General features: G+C 44.7%; 1 protein-coding gene across 10 annotated transcripts in view; it reads left to right on the forward strand.

The window, feature by feature from the left end:
* Positions 1-19,142, forward strand: part of LOC116842021 (ras-specific guanine nucleotide-releasing factor 2-like) — an 85,372-nt gene that overhangs the window by 59,087 nt on the left and 7,143 nt on the right. For 5 of the 10 annotated variants that reach the window (XM_032810656.1, XM_032810649.1, XM_032810654.1 and 2 more), the window contains 17 exons: positions 319-425; positions 6,294-6,441; positions 7,976-8,280; positions 9,060-9,289; positions 9,669-9,862; positions 10,793-10,918; positions 10,999-11,101; positions 14,059-14,310; positions 14,936-15,096; positions 15,358-15,734; positions 16,202-16,222; positions 16,419-16,528; positions 17,196-17,297; positions 17,418-17,630; positions 18,048-18,227; positions 18,336-18,604; positions 18,794-18,924. In XM_032810656.1, the coding sequence (XP_032666547.1) occupies positions 319-425; positions 6,294-6,441; positions 7,976-8,280; positions 9,060-9,289; positions 9,669-9,862; positions 10,793-10,918; positions 10,999-11,101; positions 14,059-14,310; positions 14,936-15,096; positions 15,358-15,734; positions 16,202-16,222; positions 16,419-16,528; positions 17,196-17,297; positions 17,418-17,630; positions 18,048-18,227; positions 18,336-18,604; positions 18,794-18,924 (3,029 nt within the window). The remainder of the gene's footprint in view (positions 1-318; positions 426-6,293; positions 6,442-7,975; positions 8,281-9,059; positions 9,290-9,668; positions 9,863-10,792; positions 10,919-10,998; positions 11,102-14,058; positions 14,311-14,935; positions 15,097-15,357; positions 15,735-16,201; positions 16,223-16,418; positions 16,529-17,195; positions 17,298-17,417; positions 17,631-18,047; positions 18,228-18,335; positions 18,605-18,793; positions 18,925-19,142) is intronic. The other 5 variants (XM_032810655.1, XM_032810658.1, XM_032810652.1 and 2 more) reach the window with 4 other exon arrangements.

The following is a 19,142-nucleotide window of genomic DNA, read 5'->3' on the forward strand; positions in this document are numbered from 1 at the left end:
AGAGAGAGAGAGAGAGAGAGAGAGAGAGAGAGAGAGAGAGAGAGAGAGAGAGAGAGAAGAAAGAAAAAGATAAAAATGCGGCAAATGCTTCTTGCATCTCGCTATGCTTTGTAGCGTTGCTAGGTCGAATTTTTCTGCATGCGAGCGAGAGAGCGCGCGCATAATGCACAAATAAAATATTTTTGTCGCCGTGCGCAACGGCGCAAAGGGTCGCGTTTTCTCCGCGTTGTCCAATGGCGCATCGCGTCATTCCTCGCGCATTAAGCGCAAATTCGATTTTACGTTATTCCTTATTCTCTGTTGCCCTTTCTGTTGCAGCACTGTTTTGCAATATCGTACAGGCGGGAGAATCAACGGCAATACGAGCTGAAAGCGGCCACCGAGACGGACTGCAAAACGTGGATCGACGCGATACGAGAAGCCAGGTAACATAACGGCTGGCGTCGAATCGAAGATCAGGCCGATTAAAACAACGCGCGCGTCGCGCGACCAGATTTATGGAGATTGCGAGCCACTCTCTCTCTCTCTCTCTTTTTCTCTTTCGATCCCGTAAATCACCACGATCATCCCCGATGACCGGCGGCGTTTAAATTCAAAGCTCCAATTAGATACGTGCTAGCGGCCGGTCACGAAAGGCGTTTAATTTCATCTGAAAATCAGGCAAGAAGGGACGAAAGAAAAAAAGGAAGAACGGAAGGAAGAAAGAAAGTAGAAAGTAGATGCAAACGTTCCGCCGCGTCGTCGGTCCCTCAATGAGCTAGTCACATAGCGGAATTAATTTTGCGTGCTCCAGTTGTTCCCTTCTCTTTCATTTCTCTCTTTCTCTCTCTCTCTCTATGTTTCTATCTATTTTACCTCTTTTGCTGGGCTTTGATAGAAAAATTAAATATAATATCGTCGACATATACTGTAGCTTCGCGCTCAAAACTCCCTTTTGGATTTGAATCGACTGCATGCGTGCTCGCGTTAGAGATATTCAATATTCAACGTCGATATTCAACCCGGCGCGAATTAAAATACGATTCTCCGCGATAAAAGCGCGCGATACATATTCCGCCGGCCGGCAGGCCGAGCAAATTATGGACGGCGTTTCGTGCGCTTTTGCACGCGCCACCCAACGCGACGGCAGCCAACAGTGTGTGTGTGTGCGTGTGTGTATGTGTATGTGTGTGCGTACGCGTGTGTGTGGCGGATTTTTCGCGAATTTTATTGACCAGAAGTTATAGCGCGCACGTAAACGCGCGCCACCCGCTGTTCTGTTATCGTGCCTGCCCGTGCTTAGCGATCTCTCGGATTTTTTCTTCTTTCCTTTTTTCCTCCTTTTCCAATAACGAGTAATCTCGAATCACGTAGCGCGGAATTTACGCGCGTTTAATCTTACGGAATGGAGAAGCGGGCGCAGGCGCGAGATAACGCATAATTCCGCAAACGGATAGTGTAGCTCGCGACGCGGCAACGATCGACTTTGTTCCCTCGGTGTCGCTTATTTCACCCGCGCTTTAGTAGACCATGCACCGGCGACGATCTATATTTTGTCTATTATCCGTGAGAGACTCCCTTAATCTCGTTGATGTGCTGATAAATACGTTTACTGGCACCGCATTAACATCGAGCCGTCTCAGCCGGCAGCCCCTATTAATCCCGGGCGCAGTAATTTCCGCACATTATCGTTCGAGTAATCTTCATCATGCTATCAAACGCGTCTTAGTAGACTGCAGACCCGTAGTGTTTATCGAGAAAACACCGATATCGGGTACAAGGGAGCGTGTTATTGACAATGCACATATATCTTGTCTGTTAATTGCGAATCGCGATCATCTGTTCGATGATCGAGGAACTTGCTCCTTCCGTGCGTAGATTGTGCTTTCTCAAAAAAAAGAAGCGCAGCTGCTCTTAGATCCAACCCTTAGATCTATTCAACCCTTTCACAATCCTTTCTACGCATAAGATAATTGTCCATATTACTATGCTTTCCCATTTAAATAAGTCACATAAAAAGGAAACTAGCACAAATCTAAATAACTCACATAAAAAGAAAATTAGCAGAAATAAATAAAGCAAAGTTTTTTTTTAAGATTAAGTTAAAATATTAAACTTATTAAAAAATATTTTTTCTAATTAAATAAGCCATAAAATACTTTTCTATGCCTTATTTAAATACAAAGGCATACTAACAGGTACAGTAATGTGGACAGTTATCCTATGTTCCAAAGAAAAATTCCAAGTCTGCCCTTTTGGTTTTATACACTAAGAAAAAAGAGGTTGAGTTGATAAGTAAAGTATATAAGCTAATAAGACTGCTTTAACGAAGAAAATTGTTCAGGTAAACGCTTAGTCGATTAAACGAACTATATAATTGCTGTGATGAGTCCCTTGATTGTTATTTGATCAACGATATCAATGCGATTTACTGTTACGTAATTTGTTCAAAAGCTGTAATATTTCTGTGGAAGGTGGACGATCGCCCTGATTTTATCGATCCTCAACTGCTTCTCTTTCTCAGCGCATTAATCCTCTGCGTAATTCGTAGATCACTTTAGAGACAGTTAAACAGTCGATAATTCCATTCTTTAGCCTTCGTGTCTTGTGGACAAAATCACGAACGTTAGAGGCTGCAACACGTCTTAAATAGAAAATAGAGACCTTAAATAATGAGGAAAGATGTTGCTCCAATTTTTTCCCACTCATACGTGAGAAGGAAAAAGCGGTACTGCCTAGAAATGGCCAACGAGTTACGTGCCGCGTGAGCGGAAAGCAGCGAGCCGCACGGAGGTTTAATTAAAGTTGATCGTTACTGATGTTGTTGCCTGAACACCGGGAAGTTACAATTTTTATCAATAAATAAATAAATATATAAATACGCGAATTAATTACTTGGAATAAATTACAATTAAAAACATGCAAATGCTCTTAGTAATTAAAAGGCATATTCAAGGGTCGAACGGTTAAAAATGGAAATATCACGTTGCGAAATATATTCTGCGCAATTTTGCGTAATGTCGAGCATTAAGAGCATGGATTCGGGACGGACTGGGAATTAGCTCGTCGACTACGACCGGTGACAAGTGATAAGTGCTAATGCAAACGAGGTACGATGAACAAGTCATTCCGTTTTTTCGTAAACCGGTCAATCTTGCGCGCACCAGCCCCAGCGATCTTGTGATCTTTCCGGCATGAGTTGTCACGTACGTTTCCAAAAACGGTTGCTTACAATTTTTTTCACGTCGCAATCGTGTTTCGTCACGACGATTGTTCCGCTGATGCTCGCAGATGCGTCAAACGTCCTTCTAACGCCGCGCGCCGTGCGACGCACATAATGCCATTACGCGGGGGAAAAATGGCGGTCACACATCTGTATTTTCGCGCTTGACATCACGCGAATTAATAGAGGACGTTTGTATTCCGCGAAAACCATCGGGATCGCGTTTACACTTCATCCCTGTGTGTGTCCTCACGGATCCGTTCCACTCCCCCTTTTTCCTCCTCCTTTCCCTCATCCGTCTAATTAGTCCGAAAATATTCTTCCACGTGACTTCTAATCATTTCTCTCCGTCCAATTAGAGGCCTAATTAGAAGCCTCTTGAATTTCACACGATACCACGATACCCAAGCGAAAAGAACGGCCTCTTTCTAGTTAACAACTGGGACCAGGAATTTTAGTTACTAGCTAGTTTCTGGCCGGATAGGCGATGCTTCCATATGTAGTAACTGGGCGGTAAAATCAGTCGGTTTATGGCCAGGATCATTCTGCAAACTTTTTTTGTTTGGAATATTGTCAAAATTCAATGTCATTCGACTTTCTCTTCACATAGTAAAATATTATATTTCATTCATATTTCACAATATGAAAACGTAAAAACCATCGTGAAACTCGTGTTTCCGAAGGTACAATACAAATTCACTCGTTATTGGTATGGTCGTGGTGTTGTTTTCAATTGTCATTTTTTCTTGTCTAGTGTTTAGTCAATAACTGGTCAGAAAATATTAGCCGGTAGTTGTCGAGACAGAAAAACGGCTTTATTAGACCGAGAAACGGCTCAGCATTTATTTGCCATTTTTTTTGCCCGATTTCTAGTCAAGAGGTACTGTTCAGTATTTTGCCGTTTGGTTTCCGAACAGTTACTGCCTAACACACAAATTCTAGCTAGTGTAAGAAAACTGGCCAGTTTTCGGCTGGTGGCGAGCTTTTCCTGCAAATCCTTCTACTTGGGTAATTACATATCGATTTTGCTCTGCGCCGGGATTCGCGAAATTTAATTCGTTCAATCGGCTCGTTTAATCTCTACTGTCCCCACCATTGACGTCATGTAAAACGGCGCGACTAATATTTCCACGCGGAAAAAGATACCTCGCGTATTTCATAACGCGTACGCGAAAATACACCCTGCCGTCGCTGTCGCGCTGCTCATTTTACACAAGCCGCACTTACACACATTCATGTGCCGGCGAAGTGGCTGCCTCCTCAGATTACCGCTAACGTGCACCGTAATATACATAGATAATGATATCCGTGTTACTTCGGTAATTCCGGCGCGGCACGTGCTCGAAAACACAGGGTTGATACTTCTTCGAATAACTCGTGTCCCGAGACGGCTCGATCGATAACGCGATGATTCCTCCGCGCGATGCGCTCCAAGTTCGTGCGCTTGTTATTTTCACGTAAAATCAAACTGAGGACTAGCCGCCCCGGTAACGCTAACATCTGGATCAAACGGCAATTCGTGTTATGTATACCCGTGTTCGTGGTTTGCAGTTCGTACGCGTGCGATGGAATACGGATATCGTGGAATCATTAAAACTCGAACCAGACCGGGAAAAAATGTTTTATTGTGCCTCAACGAGAAAAACGCAAATTGCAACGATCGGCGCGCTTATCGTATTAAAAATTTGGGAAAATGGGAATTCGCACGGATATTTAACGTTTTCCATGAAAGGGTGGACACGCAGCACACATCCGCAAATGTGAGGTCGAAGCACGGCCTGCGGAAAATGTGCCAATTATTTCGAGTATTAACGGGAATCAAAATAATGTGTACCTCTGCTTTAATACACAATATACACAGGTTGTTTGACGCAAGAATATTCAATATCTCGTGTTTAGATAAAATTGTACACAAAATTCTATCATTTTGCAAAATTGAGGCCACCAATTTTAATTTAATTGAGGCCACGTGAAATTTTCAATTATCTATTAAAGCAGATTAAAGCGAATGAGCACGCGGATGAATTATGACAGCGATACTTGTCAAAATTAAGCTCTGTCAAGTTGAACAAAAAAGTTCTTTGCCATTTTCCAAATAAACGCGTAAATTTTCAGCTATCAATTAAAGAACTTTTGGTGCATTATCGTGCGCGATGTCATTCACCAATCTTCTCGAATTGATAATTCAGAATTCCACGTGGTTATTTGCAAAGTGCCAGAGAACTTTTTTATTCAGTTTGACCTGATTTACAAACACACGAGATATGGGACACTTTTTTGTCAGACAACTTATACAAAACGTGTATGCGTTACACGTATCTTGCGCGACATCATTTCACCCTAACGTCCCTCTCTTCGTGCGCTGAAATAACCTGCTCCCTCGTTGCCTGGTTTCATCACTCGTATCACTTTGCTTTCGGAACCTGTTCGCAGTGGGATTACCGCGCACCCTCCCTTTTTCGCCAAGATTATGCCGACAGGCTGTAGACAGCAAATGTCATGGCTTACACGCGCCAAGGCAGCGAGGTGAAAAACCGCTGATCCATCCATTCGCGGTTAGCCGCGAAATCTGGACGTTTTATTTGTTATGGGCGTAACTCGCTATTCTTTTCCGGAGATAGCCGATACGAGTAATTATATTACGCTTCCGGCCGCGCGGTCGTTCGTCAATTTGGATTCATTTGTTCCGCGCTGAAATTCCGAACTTTGGAGATGTAACTTGAAAAAAAGCAGAACGTAGAAATATGAATGTGTATTTTTTGCTGTTTCGGTACGTCGAGAAATATTCAGAATTTTATGCGAAATTCTATTTCTCAGTCGTGTCTCGTAACTGCGAGCAAAAAAATCATAATATTGCTTCCGCACGAAATTCGCGGAATGTTCATTTCGCGCATTTTTCGTTTTTCTTTCTCTCCCCTTTCCTCTCTTTTCGCTGACGGGATGGATACGATCTCGCGCTTCCTTTGCGATACCGCAACGCTCTCAAATAACACTCTCAAGCCGCGACGTTTCACGAACCCCTATATACGCGCACATACACGCGCTCAAGCTTCGATTCAACCTCCCCTTTCTCTTTGGCTATTGATTCCAGCTTCAACAAATTGTTGCTGCAAAAGGAGGAGCTCGAGCAGAAGCACCTGCACCTGTTGCAAATCGTCGAGAGCGAGAAGACGGCCAAGTGGCAGTACACTCAGCAATGCGAGGAACTGGCGTCGGAGATAAAAAAGCTACGAGCCGAGGTCGGTAGCCATATCGGTCCGTATATCGCCTCGTGGTATTTTCCCAACGATGACAACTCATCGTCGTTCCGCGTGTGCACTTATACTTATTTCCAACAACGATGGTGAAATCACCGTCCGCGCACGAGCGAGTTGTTGGATAACCATGAAAAAAGTTCGCATGATAACATCCACGTCGCTCGTTTTCTTTTTTTTTTTTAATAGTGCGCGTTAAAGGGATGCTAAAGCTGAAAACTTCAAAGGGAATAGTGATATTTTTCTCTGAAGTTTATGTCACTTAGTTGTACTGAATTTAGTTGTACAAATGCTTTTACGCAATGAAAGTACAAATAAATAGAAGCGTTGCTCAATATGCGATGAAAACAAAACAAAATTTTAAGTGTAAAATCTCAAGCTGTTAGTTAGCATAATATTTGCCTAATCCAAAAGTTCCGTAGCTTGTATATACCGAAAGTGTGAATGCTTCAAACAAAAAAAATTTGTAGAACATTACCTGTCTAAATGCAGAAACTTAAGAATATCCAAAAAGTTTGCAGGAAAATTTTTATATATGCGTGGTTAAGTAGTAAAACAAAGCAATACACATTCACGTAAGATCACATAAGTTCTACGAAAAAAAATATGAAGAAGATAGCGTAATTGATGATAATCGTCTTTGCGTTATTGACTTTTTTCGAGTTCGTCATCGATTCCAGAATCCCCTTAAAGGAGATGAATCTCGCGAGGTAGAACCGAGGTAAACGTTTCTATAAATCACTTGAGAATCGCGTCGTTGTGCGCGCCTAATTCCTTCGCGCACCGGGACGCTAAGGGAATTAACTAAGTCGCTCTTTCTCGACGACCAGTCGGGCTGTAATCCGTCCCAGCGCGAAGCACACGCCGCACTGAGAGAGAAAAATGGTTCAGCTAGAATTATCTGTAGCCCCAATAAAAAGTTATTCTTGATTATTCTAACACGAAAACGATAGCAGCATAACATCGATACAAGACCATCATCACTATAGTAGAATTTAAAAAAATTGTTTCTTTCCATAATTTACATAATTTACAATTAGCAGTCGTTTCCCTGTGTAACTTCTGTAACTAGTTACAGATACTAAACATTCTTGCTCAGTGCGACGACAGACACAAGAGCCCAAATTGAAAATGCCGCGTAAGCCACTCGCTCGCGTAACACAAACCCTTACATATTATATCGCGCCACCCTTCTTCGATTCATCCCCCCGCATTAACTTACCCTCCGACGATGAAAGGTTGACGGTCGAATCAGGAATTGATGAAGAATTAATCGGCACTCCCGTCCTTTCCTTTTTCCTCTTTCTCTTTTGCTCTCTCATTACGTATTTATTTATATTCTGTCGTTATATTCTCGACGGATCTTGCCCCGAATTTCGCTTAAGTCTTCTCCCCTCGGCTGGGCTTACAGCGAGCGAGCGAGCGAACGAGCAACAAGCCTCGTGACTAGATTGATATTTGCTTCGATTATTTCCCTCTTTGTGGGATTGCTTGGATTTCGCGACGCTTGTCGTTACAGCTATGCACACTTAAAAAGGAGTTGAGACCCTCCGTGACGCCGACTTATACCAGACCAGTGGTTCAAAGGGCTATGTCTCAAGGCGCTGGAAGTTTGTACGGTGGACCCCAGGAAGGAATGGCTCAAGGACCCGCATTCGGAGGGGCGCCCGCATTACGCAGCATTATGGAAGGTTCCATTGAAATGCAGAAAATCAAGAAAGTCCAGAGTTTCTTCAGGGGCTGGCTGTGCCGTAGGCGTTGGAAGCAGATCGTTGAACAGTACATCAAAAGCCCGCACGCGGAAAGCATGCGCAAGAGGAATAGGTAATTGTTCTCTCTCTCTTTCTCTCTCTCTCTCTCTTTCTTTCTTTCTCTCGCTCTTCCTTCCCTCGAGCATATCCCGATTACATTTAACTTGTTCGCAGACTTCACTTTCTCATTAGAGCGACTCACCGCGGATCGAACTTGATGGCGCGATCGTCGCGATTGAAGTAACTTCAACGAAATTGATATTGCTAGAGTGACATTAGGGAACCTCGTCCCAGACGTTATGTTAAAAGCAGCGTGTTATTACGCCAATCAATAATATTTAATATCCAAACTCATAACGAAACTCATAAAAGAAAGAAAAACTTATGAAAGTTTACTCGTAACTGACGTGAAGAGCAGAGAATTCTTTTTGTATGCCAGCTACGAGATAACTCGTAGTATTTGACAGTCTATGTGTTAACTAACGCGAATTAATGCGAAAATCGAGGAAGCATTGCGAGCGATACGCGAGGGTTCCTCCTTTTCAGCGAGAAAAATTCGACATCGAGTAAAATTCCTTCGCCCAACACGTGGCATGACAATGGAGTTTCGCACGTTAAAGAATCAAATGAATATCGAGGTTCCAGGGTATATTCTTGTTTCACTGATCGCGCTTCCGACCGGCATTTTTCACCGCCATTGGAGGGATTTTTTTAATCAGCTCGCTCCGATAATTCCTTTCATTCTTTATATAATGACGACGTGAAAAAGGCAACGCGGTTATTGGTTTCATTTAATTCGTACCGCAGGACATTGAAAGTGTATACGTGTGTATATATGTCGTCCCGTTTCAGCCTGGTATTTAGAATGGTGGAGGCCGAGGTGGAGTACACGGAACAAATGGAAGTCTTGGTAATCTGTTTTCTGAGGCCTTTCAAGATGGCTGCCAGTTCAAAGAAACCCCCATGTAGTCATGAGGATGTGAATAGCATATTTTTGAATAGCGAGACCGTGCTGTTCCTTCATCAGATCTTCCTGAAGGGTCTCACTTCTCGTATGGAGAGCTGGCCCACTTTAGTTTTAGGTACGAATCCACGGTAAACCTAAGCAATCGATACACGCAAATGACGGTAAAAAAATTGCCCCTCCGATCCTCGATTGATCGAAAATTGAGAAATAATTACCGATATTTCCCCAGAATGTTAAATATTCACTCTAGCTCTATTATTTTACAGTCTCTCTCTCTCTCTCTCTCTTTCTCTCTCTCTCTTTCTCTTGCATGACGTATTAATATGTTAATACGCCCATAAATATATAACGTTATAATATATTAATACACAGATTATATCGATATTACTGCATTAATATTAATACACAAGCGCATTTGTGTATTTTGCATGTGTAAAAATCAAGTTAATGGCTCGCGCGGCTTAACGCGGTCGTGACGTTCTTAATGCACGCAGGTGACTTGTTCGACATGCTGCTACCGATGTTATCGATATATCAAGAGTACGTGCGAAACCACCACTACAGCCTTCAAGTGTTAACCGAATGCAAGCAATCAACCTCGTTCTCGGCATTGCTCAAGAGGTCGGAGCAAAAGACTGCCTGCCAAGGACGATCCCTGGAGACCTTCTTAACGTATCCCATGCATCAGGTAATGGCCTGGGTGACGTTACCTCGCGCAGAGGTCCGCAGAGTCGATTCGATTTATCCACCCGCGGGGTATTAACGTTCCGAGGCGCGTTTCCTCTATTTTCCCGACATGTAACGGCGCGCGTACCTTGTCTATTATCAATATTTCTTATCTAAAAAGACCGAGCAGGTGCACCAAACGAGTTGGATAATATCACTACGCGATAGTTCAACGTGCTCATGTTCGCGTTGATAAAACGTCCGGATATATTTTCGTCATTCCGATCTACTGCGAATTCCGCAGCGCGTAAGGTACACGGACGAAAACGCAAGTATCACCTCGGCCAGCACTGATCGCGCAGATGTCTATGAAAAATTTCTCTTAGTGTTGCCGCTGCCAGAGAATCGCCTTGAAAGACATCTTGTCGCGAGACAAGATCGATTTGTCTTCCGCTCGTATTGTTCTCTCTCTCTCTCTCTCTCTCTCTCTCTCTCTCTCTGTCTCAGAACAAGTTCGTAAAAAACGAAACGGGGAAAAACAGGTAAAGATTATCTCGCCGATACGAGCGCGTCTTCGAGGGCGGTCTATCGAACGAAGGTAGTTTAGAAACTTCCATGAATAATGCATAGGGTCTAAGGATCTTGTCGAGCGATAAGTGGACTCTCTCGGCGGAGCGGAAAATGTACACCGTCCTGCGCCCTTCCGAGACACTACCGCGGCCGAACACCCCCTTAACTCGCCGGTCGAACACGTCCAACAACCGCTGTAAACACAACGAAGGGTATTACTTACGTGCGCTCGGTCATTAACTGGCCTTGTAAACTTCGCGCCGCAGCTTTAAGAGAATTAATTAAGACTCCTGTCGATTGGCCGATGGTATCCGCTCACGCGGCTCTTTCGGGGACTCATTAGCGGGAGTTCCGATTAAAACCGAACGTTCTGCTTCCGCAGATTCCGAGGTACATCATTACCCTGCACGACTTACTGGCGCACACGCCGTACGACCACGTGGAACGCAAGAGCTTGCAGAATGCCAAGCAGCAGTTGGAGGACCTGTCGAGGCAAATGCACGACGAGGTACTCGTAAATCAGTCCAACACGAGCGTCGCCTTTTGTTCTAGTTCTAATTGCTGTTTCGCGCGTTTCTTGTCCCGCAGGTCAGCGAAACCGAAAATCTGAGAAAGAACTTGGCCGTGGAGCGAATGATCGTCGAGGGATGTGACATTTTGTTGGACGTCAATCAGGTCTTCGTCAGACAGGGTGAGTCTGTCAGGGACAACGTTCTTTCTCGTGATCTCTCGCGCGTCCGAGATTTGCTTTGAAGCGCGAGGGCTTCAAACATGCTGAGTTTGAAAATACTGGAATCGTGCAAGTGGAATTAGAGAGAAGCTCGTCTGTCCAAAATCGAAACTGTCAGAATTATTCTACTGGAATATTTTCTATTCAATTCAACGACAAAGAAAACACAATAATGTGCTCAGAAACAATGCAAAAATGGCTGCTCTACAGTTTCTTTGTTCGTAAAAAATCAATTGTGTTTATGGCGCCGTAGAAAGCAGCGTAAGATCAAAAAACTCGGTACGTTCTGTGTCAGAGTCGGTAAAACGGTAAACCGACTGGCACTCGTCCTTCGCGAGCTTATCCTTGGCTGGGAAGCTCGAATCTGAGCTTGATCGCTGTCGGTAAAAGCTCAACGAGCTTTCGCTCTTCATCGTTGGGGATATCGAAGGGAAAAAGCGGAAATACGCGTTGAAGGGCGCAAGCGCGCGTTTCCGGAGAATCAATGACGCGACGTCGATATAGTTTCTTCGTGTAGAATCCTCGTTCTCGCCTGAGTCCTGCGCAATCCGTCCTGCCAGGGCTGAACTAATGTCGTGGACCTGGGTCGAACGAGAAATCTTCCTGTTGATCACTCGTGACACGATTTAACGGCACATTGTGTGTATATTGTGGTGCCTGAAGAAAATCCCATACGACTACGTGCAAATCAAAGCATCGGCTTTTTCAATATCAAGCTGCGACTTGAAGTATCAGAAGACACTCGAAATTCGATAAGAAATTTGATTCGTATTGGAATCTTAAACGCGCAATGTTTAAAAGGACGCGAGACAAACGCGCAATACTGAGAATGAATTTGAATTTGTATGCAGCAGAAATTAGGAATAATAAGTATAATTATAAGTAATATATAATTATGAATAATGGGGGTTTAATTAGGCGGCATCTAAAGTTACGTCTAGAACGTGTCGTTGATCAAGTTTAAAGTAGCGTGCGACTCTGCAAGTAGTTACAGGCCGGCCTGACTGTAACGCGACTCGAAGTGGAAAAATTCCACGCGAGCCGGCCCGATGAACCCCTCGATACGGCCTTGGCGCCCCTCGTGCTGTAGCTCGTACGCTCGACCCCGCATCACATGGTTATCACGTAAACGTTCCTCGCACGGCAGCAGTACAACAGTCCCTCCTGCGGCCGCAAACTACCCTCCTCGTTTGGCCGCTTTTCGCCCGCAGTGAAAAAATCGGCTGAGATACACGGCCGAGGTTTGCGCTCGCGACATAGTTCTCGTCACATTTCGCTCGAGGTAACGACGACAATCGAGAGTCGGGGAGTTTCGGCCAAGGGTTGCTCACGCGGGGGATGTCTGGCGGTGTCGCGGGCCTAGGGGTCGACGAACGAACGAAAACAAGCGGCGGCCAATCCGCGTTGCCATTTTGTCGGCCCGTCAATCCGACGGCGCGTTTCGATGTGCGTGACAAGGGCGACGAGGGTGACGACGACGACGAGGGCGAGGACGAAGGCGAGTGGATTTTCGTGACGTGGTGCGCGAGTTCGATAATACCTGGCTCGATAGCGAGCGAGGTGGGACCAAGCGGTATGTGTGACGCTGGTATCAGGGACCAAGGATAATCAGAAATCTAAGGATCAGAGCCGCAGAGTTTTCGCTCGCACGCAAGAGACCCGCGGAGGACCATTAAATTCGATCGTTTAGTTAAGGTATGCGCGTACATGGCTCTTCGTTTGGCGATATCGGTATGTAATCTTATGGTCGCAGCACTCGTTCAAGAAAAGAACGTGACTGTGATAATGCTAAGGATAAGTCTCGCTCGAGGGAACCGCGATCTGTGTGTTACTAGATTCACGCAAAATTACTCCTCTTTCGCACAGATAATTTCGAGATATATTCCAGTTGAGGATTCTTATATATTTACGTGCGCAATTTTTATATGTGAAATCTTTACATGTGAAATTGAACAAAATCTCTCATTTGCTCTCTTTTGTGAAAAACAATCTCAGAATAAGATTGACCAACTCAAGTCAGCTCAAGGATCATGTTGGCTACGCGTTTTGCTTATTCATTTATTGCGAGAGCAACAATGGCAAGGGAATCACAAAATGTTCCTTTTAGAACATAGAAGAAGTATCTATGTCTTAAAAAGAACATTTTGCGATCCCCTCTTCTCCTATCACTTTCACAATAAACACATGAATCAAAAGTTGGCTGATAAAATCCTTAGGCCAATTTGACTTGCTATTTAATTCTATTAAATAGGATCGAAAATTAGTTGTATTAAAAGATCTCCCTTATTCAATTTCATTTTCTCACGTCACGTATTATTTGAGGTCTTCCAAGAATTCGCGTGCCGGACGTGTCTGACCTAATCTGTCTTTATATCACTGGGAGAGGAAGCTAATCGGTCTAGAGCTCGGTGAGAGATCGATTAACGGAGGGAGAGGTCAAGACCGGCATGGTCTCGGCGAGTTCGGACCTCGACTCGCAGTCCCAGGTGTATATACCACTCCGCGTGTGTAACGTGGGAAGTCGATTTCGGTGGAATCGACGTCGTGTCAACGTCAGCGACGCGATATCATATCCTGGATATCGTGCGCGCGGATGCATCGCGAGTCACTCGCGCGTTCCGTCTCGTCGCTCGGCATGCCACCTTCGCCGTGTTATTTTTAAGTGCGCGTCGCAGGGCGGCCTCTCCTAATTGTATCGATTATTTTGAGAAAGCGCGGGTCACCGGTATCGAAGCTGACACGCGACAGGCGCAGGTCGCCGGTTATTTTTACCGGTGCGCCGTTATTTCCCGCGGCTTCTCCGACGGCGCATTAATAACCGGACGCGAGTGTCGATCGGTATCGGCGGGTACGGCCCGCACGGCACGAACGACCCGCTCGCGTATAAATTCGCAAGTGTAATCCCGCTCGTGTTTCAGGTTCGCTCGTGCAACTCGTGGATAAACCGCGCGGGGCACGAAGCAGGCTGAGCGCTACCTTCGGTGGCAAAGCCGCGAGTGACAAGGAGGCAGTCAGACAGTGCTTCCTCTTCTCAAATCACCTGCTGCTGACGACCCGCCAGTCCGACGACGACGGTCGCCTGAATTTGGTCCCGCAAATCGGCAAGATACCCTTGTCCGACGCGGTGCTGGTCGAGGACCCGAGCGATCAGTCCGCCACGGACGACGATGGTACTTATCTATTTGACAATGATCATCGCGCTCTTTTTCTCTCACTCTCTCTTTCTTCCTTTCTCTTTCTCTCTCTCTCTCATTTACTCACTTTCTTCCCGCGCAATTTCCTCGAGTTAATGCTACACAAATGATCGATTTAATACGTTTAATACATTGCCGCATTGATTTTCGTGAATTTTAGAAGAAACGCGTTTCATTGTCTCTCTCTCTCTTTCTTTTTTCTCTCTCTTTTTCTCTCTCTTTCTCTTTCTCTTTTATTGACCGTACACAATCGATTGTGCAATATAATTAATTATATTTCATACGCAACTTAATGAGATGCGGTAGCATCGTGGTGCCGATCACCAGTGACTGTCACCGCCTTTCAGCATATTTAGGAATATGGAATATCGAGTAAGGGGACAGGAGATGGTAAACTTTGTGGGTTATTTCACGGCTCTTCGTATTTTGTGTCGCTTTTTCTCATTATCGTGCACTACTTTATACGTAACAAAAGGGATTTTCATTTGTAAGAGGTTGTCTCTTGTGGCGGGACGTCGTAAAAACAAGTAGAATTCAATCGCGAAATTGATCGATCAATTGACTCGAGTGCCGCGGAGTAGCGACTGTGAACTGATTTTAGAACTGTCAGTATGTTCGATGTCAAGCGGCATCAGCGAGAGCAGTGGAAGCGGAAGCGGTAGCGCGACCTCCCAGTTACAGAATCGCGACTTCAAGATCATACTCGACGTAAAGCCTGGCGGGCTTCAGGTGACTGTGCATCTCGTGGCGCCTACTATGCAGGTGAGTCGTGAAGTCAAGGACTCGATAAAGTGATATCCAATTGGCCATAGTTATGCAAGAATAAACCGACTCACAAAATTATGATTCTTGAGTCTTTGTTATCAATAGGTGGCCCATATGTCTTTCTATCTACATCTTCATTTTTCTCAAAACTGTATGTGAGTTGGATCATTTTTGCATAACTGTAACCAACTGAGAGATACGAGTGAACATGTCGTGGTTAATTAAAAATATTCAACGACGCGACGATATTTCCCGCAGGAGAAAGCCGCTTGGGTTAGCGACATCAGTCAGTGCATGGACAACGTTCACTTCAACGACCTGCTCCACGGATCGGACACTAGTTCCGTCACGATGCCGCAGTCAATCAGAAACGATCCGAAACTCTTCAAGGATGACGTAGACATACGGTTCAGCCGTACCTTGAACTCCTGCAAGGTACCGCAGATCCGTTCCGCCACGCCGGAACGTCTGCTACAGCGTTTGACCGACCTGCGGTTCCTCAGCATCGACTTTCTCAACACATTTCTGCTGACGTACCGGGTGTTCACCGACGGCGTCACGGTGTTGGAGGCTCTCAAGAAAGTGTTCTACGAGGCTGAACCGCCGGACGCATCGATGCCCACCGGGTCGCTTGTGTGAGTAAAACGAATGTTAGTCTCATTTGCGAGGACAAACAATTCGCTCCGATTTCGAGGACTGAAATTCGCGGAATTGTACTCAAATACTCTATCTGCGGACGAGTATGTAAGTTGTATGACAATGCATGTACACACAAGACTGATTATTGAAACTAAGAAAAAAGATAGATGGAGTATCGAGAGAATCAAATATTGAATAATTCTGAAACAAGTTCTTCTTTAACCCCAAAGTACAGAACATAGGTTAGTCTCAGAGGCGAAATTTTGTTTGCTCCCTAAATAAAATAAAAATAGAGGTGGATAATCCGAGATGGAGCAAAGAGAAGCTTGAGTTTTCCGTCATCGATCACGTAGACATCTGTAGTGCTATACGTTCTTAAAGTTTGCTAGAGTTCTGAACCCATGGCGTGTACTTGTGAGAGTTTTATTAGATAATAAGAAGAACACATTTCTAATTTTTTTAGTATCGCGGATCTGCTCTCGATGTAAGTGCACGACCCAAATAATTTATCGCATGTGCCTTCATTTTATATAGAATTCATTTATCATTGAACGCGATCATTGAACGCCAAAAAATAGAAGGTATCATGCTATTTGAAAGAAAAATCGCTTATAACTGTTATATATAAAATACCATTGATTAAGTATAAGAAACCGTGTTCTTCTAAATCTTTCTTTCAGATCTCTGGACGTGTTAGGAGCATCCGCGGGCGAGACTCAATTGCATTCGGAAGACCGAAGGAGAAGTAGCTTCTCCCCAAGACGGACCAGCGGCGCGAGTTCAGTATCAGGTACATTTAGTTTCGTTTCACCAATGATATTCAGAGTTATATTAATCCTTACCGTATACCGTCAGGCATCGTTAGGCTCAATTTGAGTTGTTCTTTCTTGAGCAGTTTTAATCGGAGTTCCTCAAGTCACCATCCGCTATTTGCAGGGAGCAAGTGAATGAGACAGAAGCTTCATTTTTTAGTCTTAGAGTTTCTTTCTCACTCCCACTCACTCATATTATTCCTGAAAATGGCGGACAAAATGTGAACTAATCAGGAATCATCATTTGTCCTGACTAGAGGAATTATTTCTACTACTTTTAATTATTTGTGAGGATCAATATTTCATTTATTTCTCAGAGAACTTCTCCAAAGAACAAAGAGAAAATCTGCTCATTCTTTAAGGTAGAATAAAGGAAATCCATTTCTAGATATAGCTTCCGGAATGGAGCCGTGTCTTGAATCAGCGATATGCTATCAGCGATCAGCGATATTCAAGACACGGCTCCATTCCGGAAGCTATATCTAGACATTATATCAATGGCCGTGAAAGCCTCAAATCTAGTATTAAAAGGAAATCAATTCTTCAATTCAATTCTTCAATTGAATTAATGCTATGGTAATCTGAGGGTCGATCACTTGTCGTCGATTATCGCTAATTAATGTTCGTTCGATGTGTTTTGTGCAGGATACGGATCAGAAGCCGACTGTCGTGAAGCTAGGCCTCACGGGTCTTCCGACGCGGGTGGACTGAATTCGAAGGGTCATTGGCGATCTGGTTACAAAAAGTGTGAGTATTTCTCGAGAATATATCGCGCATCGTGATATTATCGACGTAACGACTCGATCGACATTCGCGCGCGTTACACCAGAGGTGTGATTTAAAAAATGACATGTCTGTCGCGTTTAGTGGAGGAAGAACAGTCGCTTGGTCTGATCTCCGAGACCCCGATCATCACACGTAGCCCTACGTCGCAGACGTCGAGCTCATCCACAGCGTCGCAATCCCCGATCACGCCGCGTAAGATCAGTATTCGCGTGGACAAGGACTCCGAGAACGACGGGTGTCATCTAACGATACCGAAAGTGATCGCTGTGTCGTCCAGTTCTGAGACACTAACAGGTACGATTGAGAATCGATATCCGCGTCTATAATATTCCGCGAAACTTAGCGAAAAATTCCCGGCCGTGTGATCAAGTTAATATAAAGCTAAACTGAATACGTCGAGAGACGGAAGATTCCTTTTCACCAGTTGCATTTGCAACATCTCACGAAATTGAAATTGGACGATGAGATATATAACATCCGAATAAAATATAAGTAAAATAATAATATACAAAAAATTCTAATATAGTTGCGAAGGACTCGGTTTGACTTTTACTACCTGCTGTTTCAATATTTGTCGGTTGGTGTGAAACACCCTGTATTATATATGATAAGAAAATATAAAAAATAAAATCTGAGACTTTTACAAATCTCATTTCCTACTAATCCGCGAGATTTTAGTATCGCCAATATATGAGCGATTTGGAAAATAAGATATTACAGTAATCAGCGCGCCATCCTCGCCGAGCAACTTGAGCTCCGTGACGCTAATCGGCTCAACGGGATCTGGATCCGGATCCGGATCGGATCCGAGTCCTCAGGAGGCAGGGACTTACTCCCGCGGTATCTCAGAAGAGACAGACACGCCCGTGGCGACGGAAGACAGCTTGAGAGGTACGATTTTTAACTCCAAGAACGAAATTGAACCGCGGAGGGGAAGGGAAAGAAAGAAAAAAGGAACAAGAAGCTGACCAAGCACCGCATGCTAAACAAATGTTGCAGAAATACAATTTACTTATGACACGCCGACGCAGTCGATCGATAAGCCGGACACACCGACGAAAACGCCGACCTCGCCAGCGAGCGGAGGTGTCGAAACGAGCAAAGAGGGCCGAGCCACTTCGGACGACGAGGACAGCGAATCCTCATCTCGACAAGCCAGTCAAGCGGCCAGTCAGACGAGCCAACAATACCCGGAGCACAGAGCATCGATCGCCTCCGCTCCGCCGTGCACCACCACCAGGAGAGGCTCGATCTCCACCATAACCGGAGTATGTGTGACAATAGAACGAAAGCAAGAGCTCTAATATTGTGGAAAGACTTGACGAACTAAGTCGACAAATTCTGCCCTGTTATTTTCGCTAGCTCGCTCGCTCGTTCTTTCGTCGCGGATGCGCATGGTCGTCCGCGACGACGTACCGTACGAATTCGCGTCCGTAATTTCGCGATCGTTCTTGCAGAATTATTGGGCGAGCCGGCGATCGATGCAGGAGGAGATCTCCTCGCAGCAGGGTAGCTATCAGCACGACGCTCAACAGGTCTCCGGCAAAGCCGGCGTGGTGATCACGAGCTTTCGCCAGAGTCACCGAAGGTACGTCTCAACGATTTTGATCGCGGCCTCCCGCCGCGTTACGTATCGTGTCCCTCGGAGACGTGTTCGTGTATCGATAAAAATTATCTCTATTTCGTTCCTCGGTATCTATCGTCGCTGAATGTTGAGCGCCGTAAACGGCGATTTCTGCTTACTAACGCATGAGAGCTTTTACTATATCATGTGTCATTTTTCTCAGACTTGTAATTACTTGAATT

This window comes from Odontomachus brunneus, unplaced genomic scaffold, assembly GCF_010583005.1.
Source record: "Odontomachus brunneus isolate Ranch 3 - 2012 unplaced genomic scaffold, Obru_v1 Obru_scaffold_020, whole genome shotgun sequence".
Taxonomy (NCBI): Eukaryota; Metazoa; Arthropoda; class Insecta; order Hymenoptera; family Formicidae; genus Odontomachus; species Odontomachus brunneus.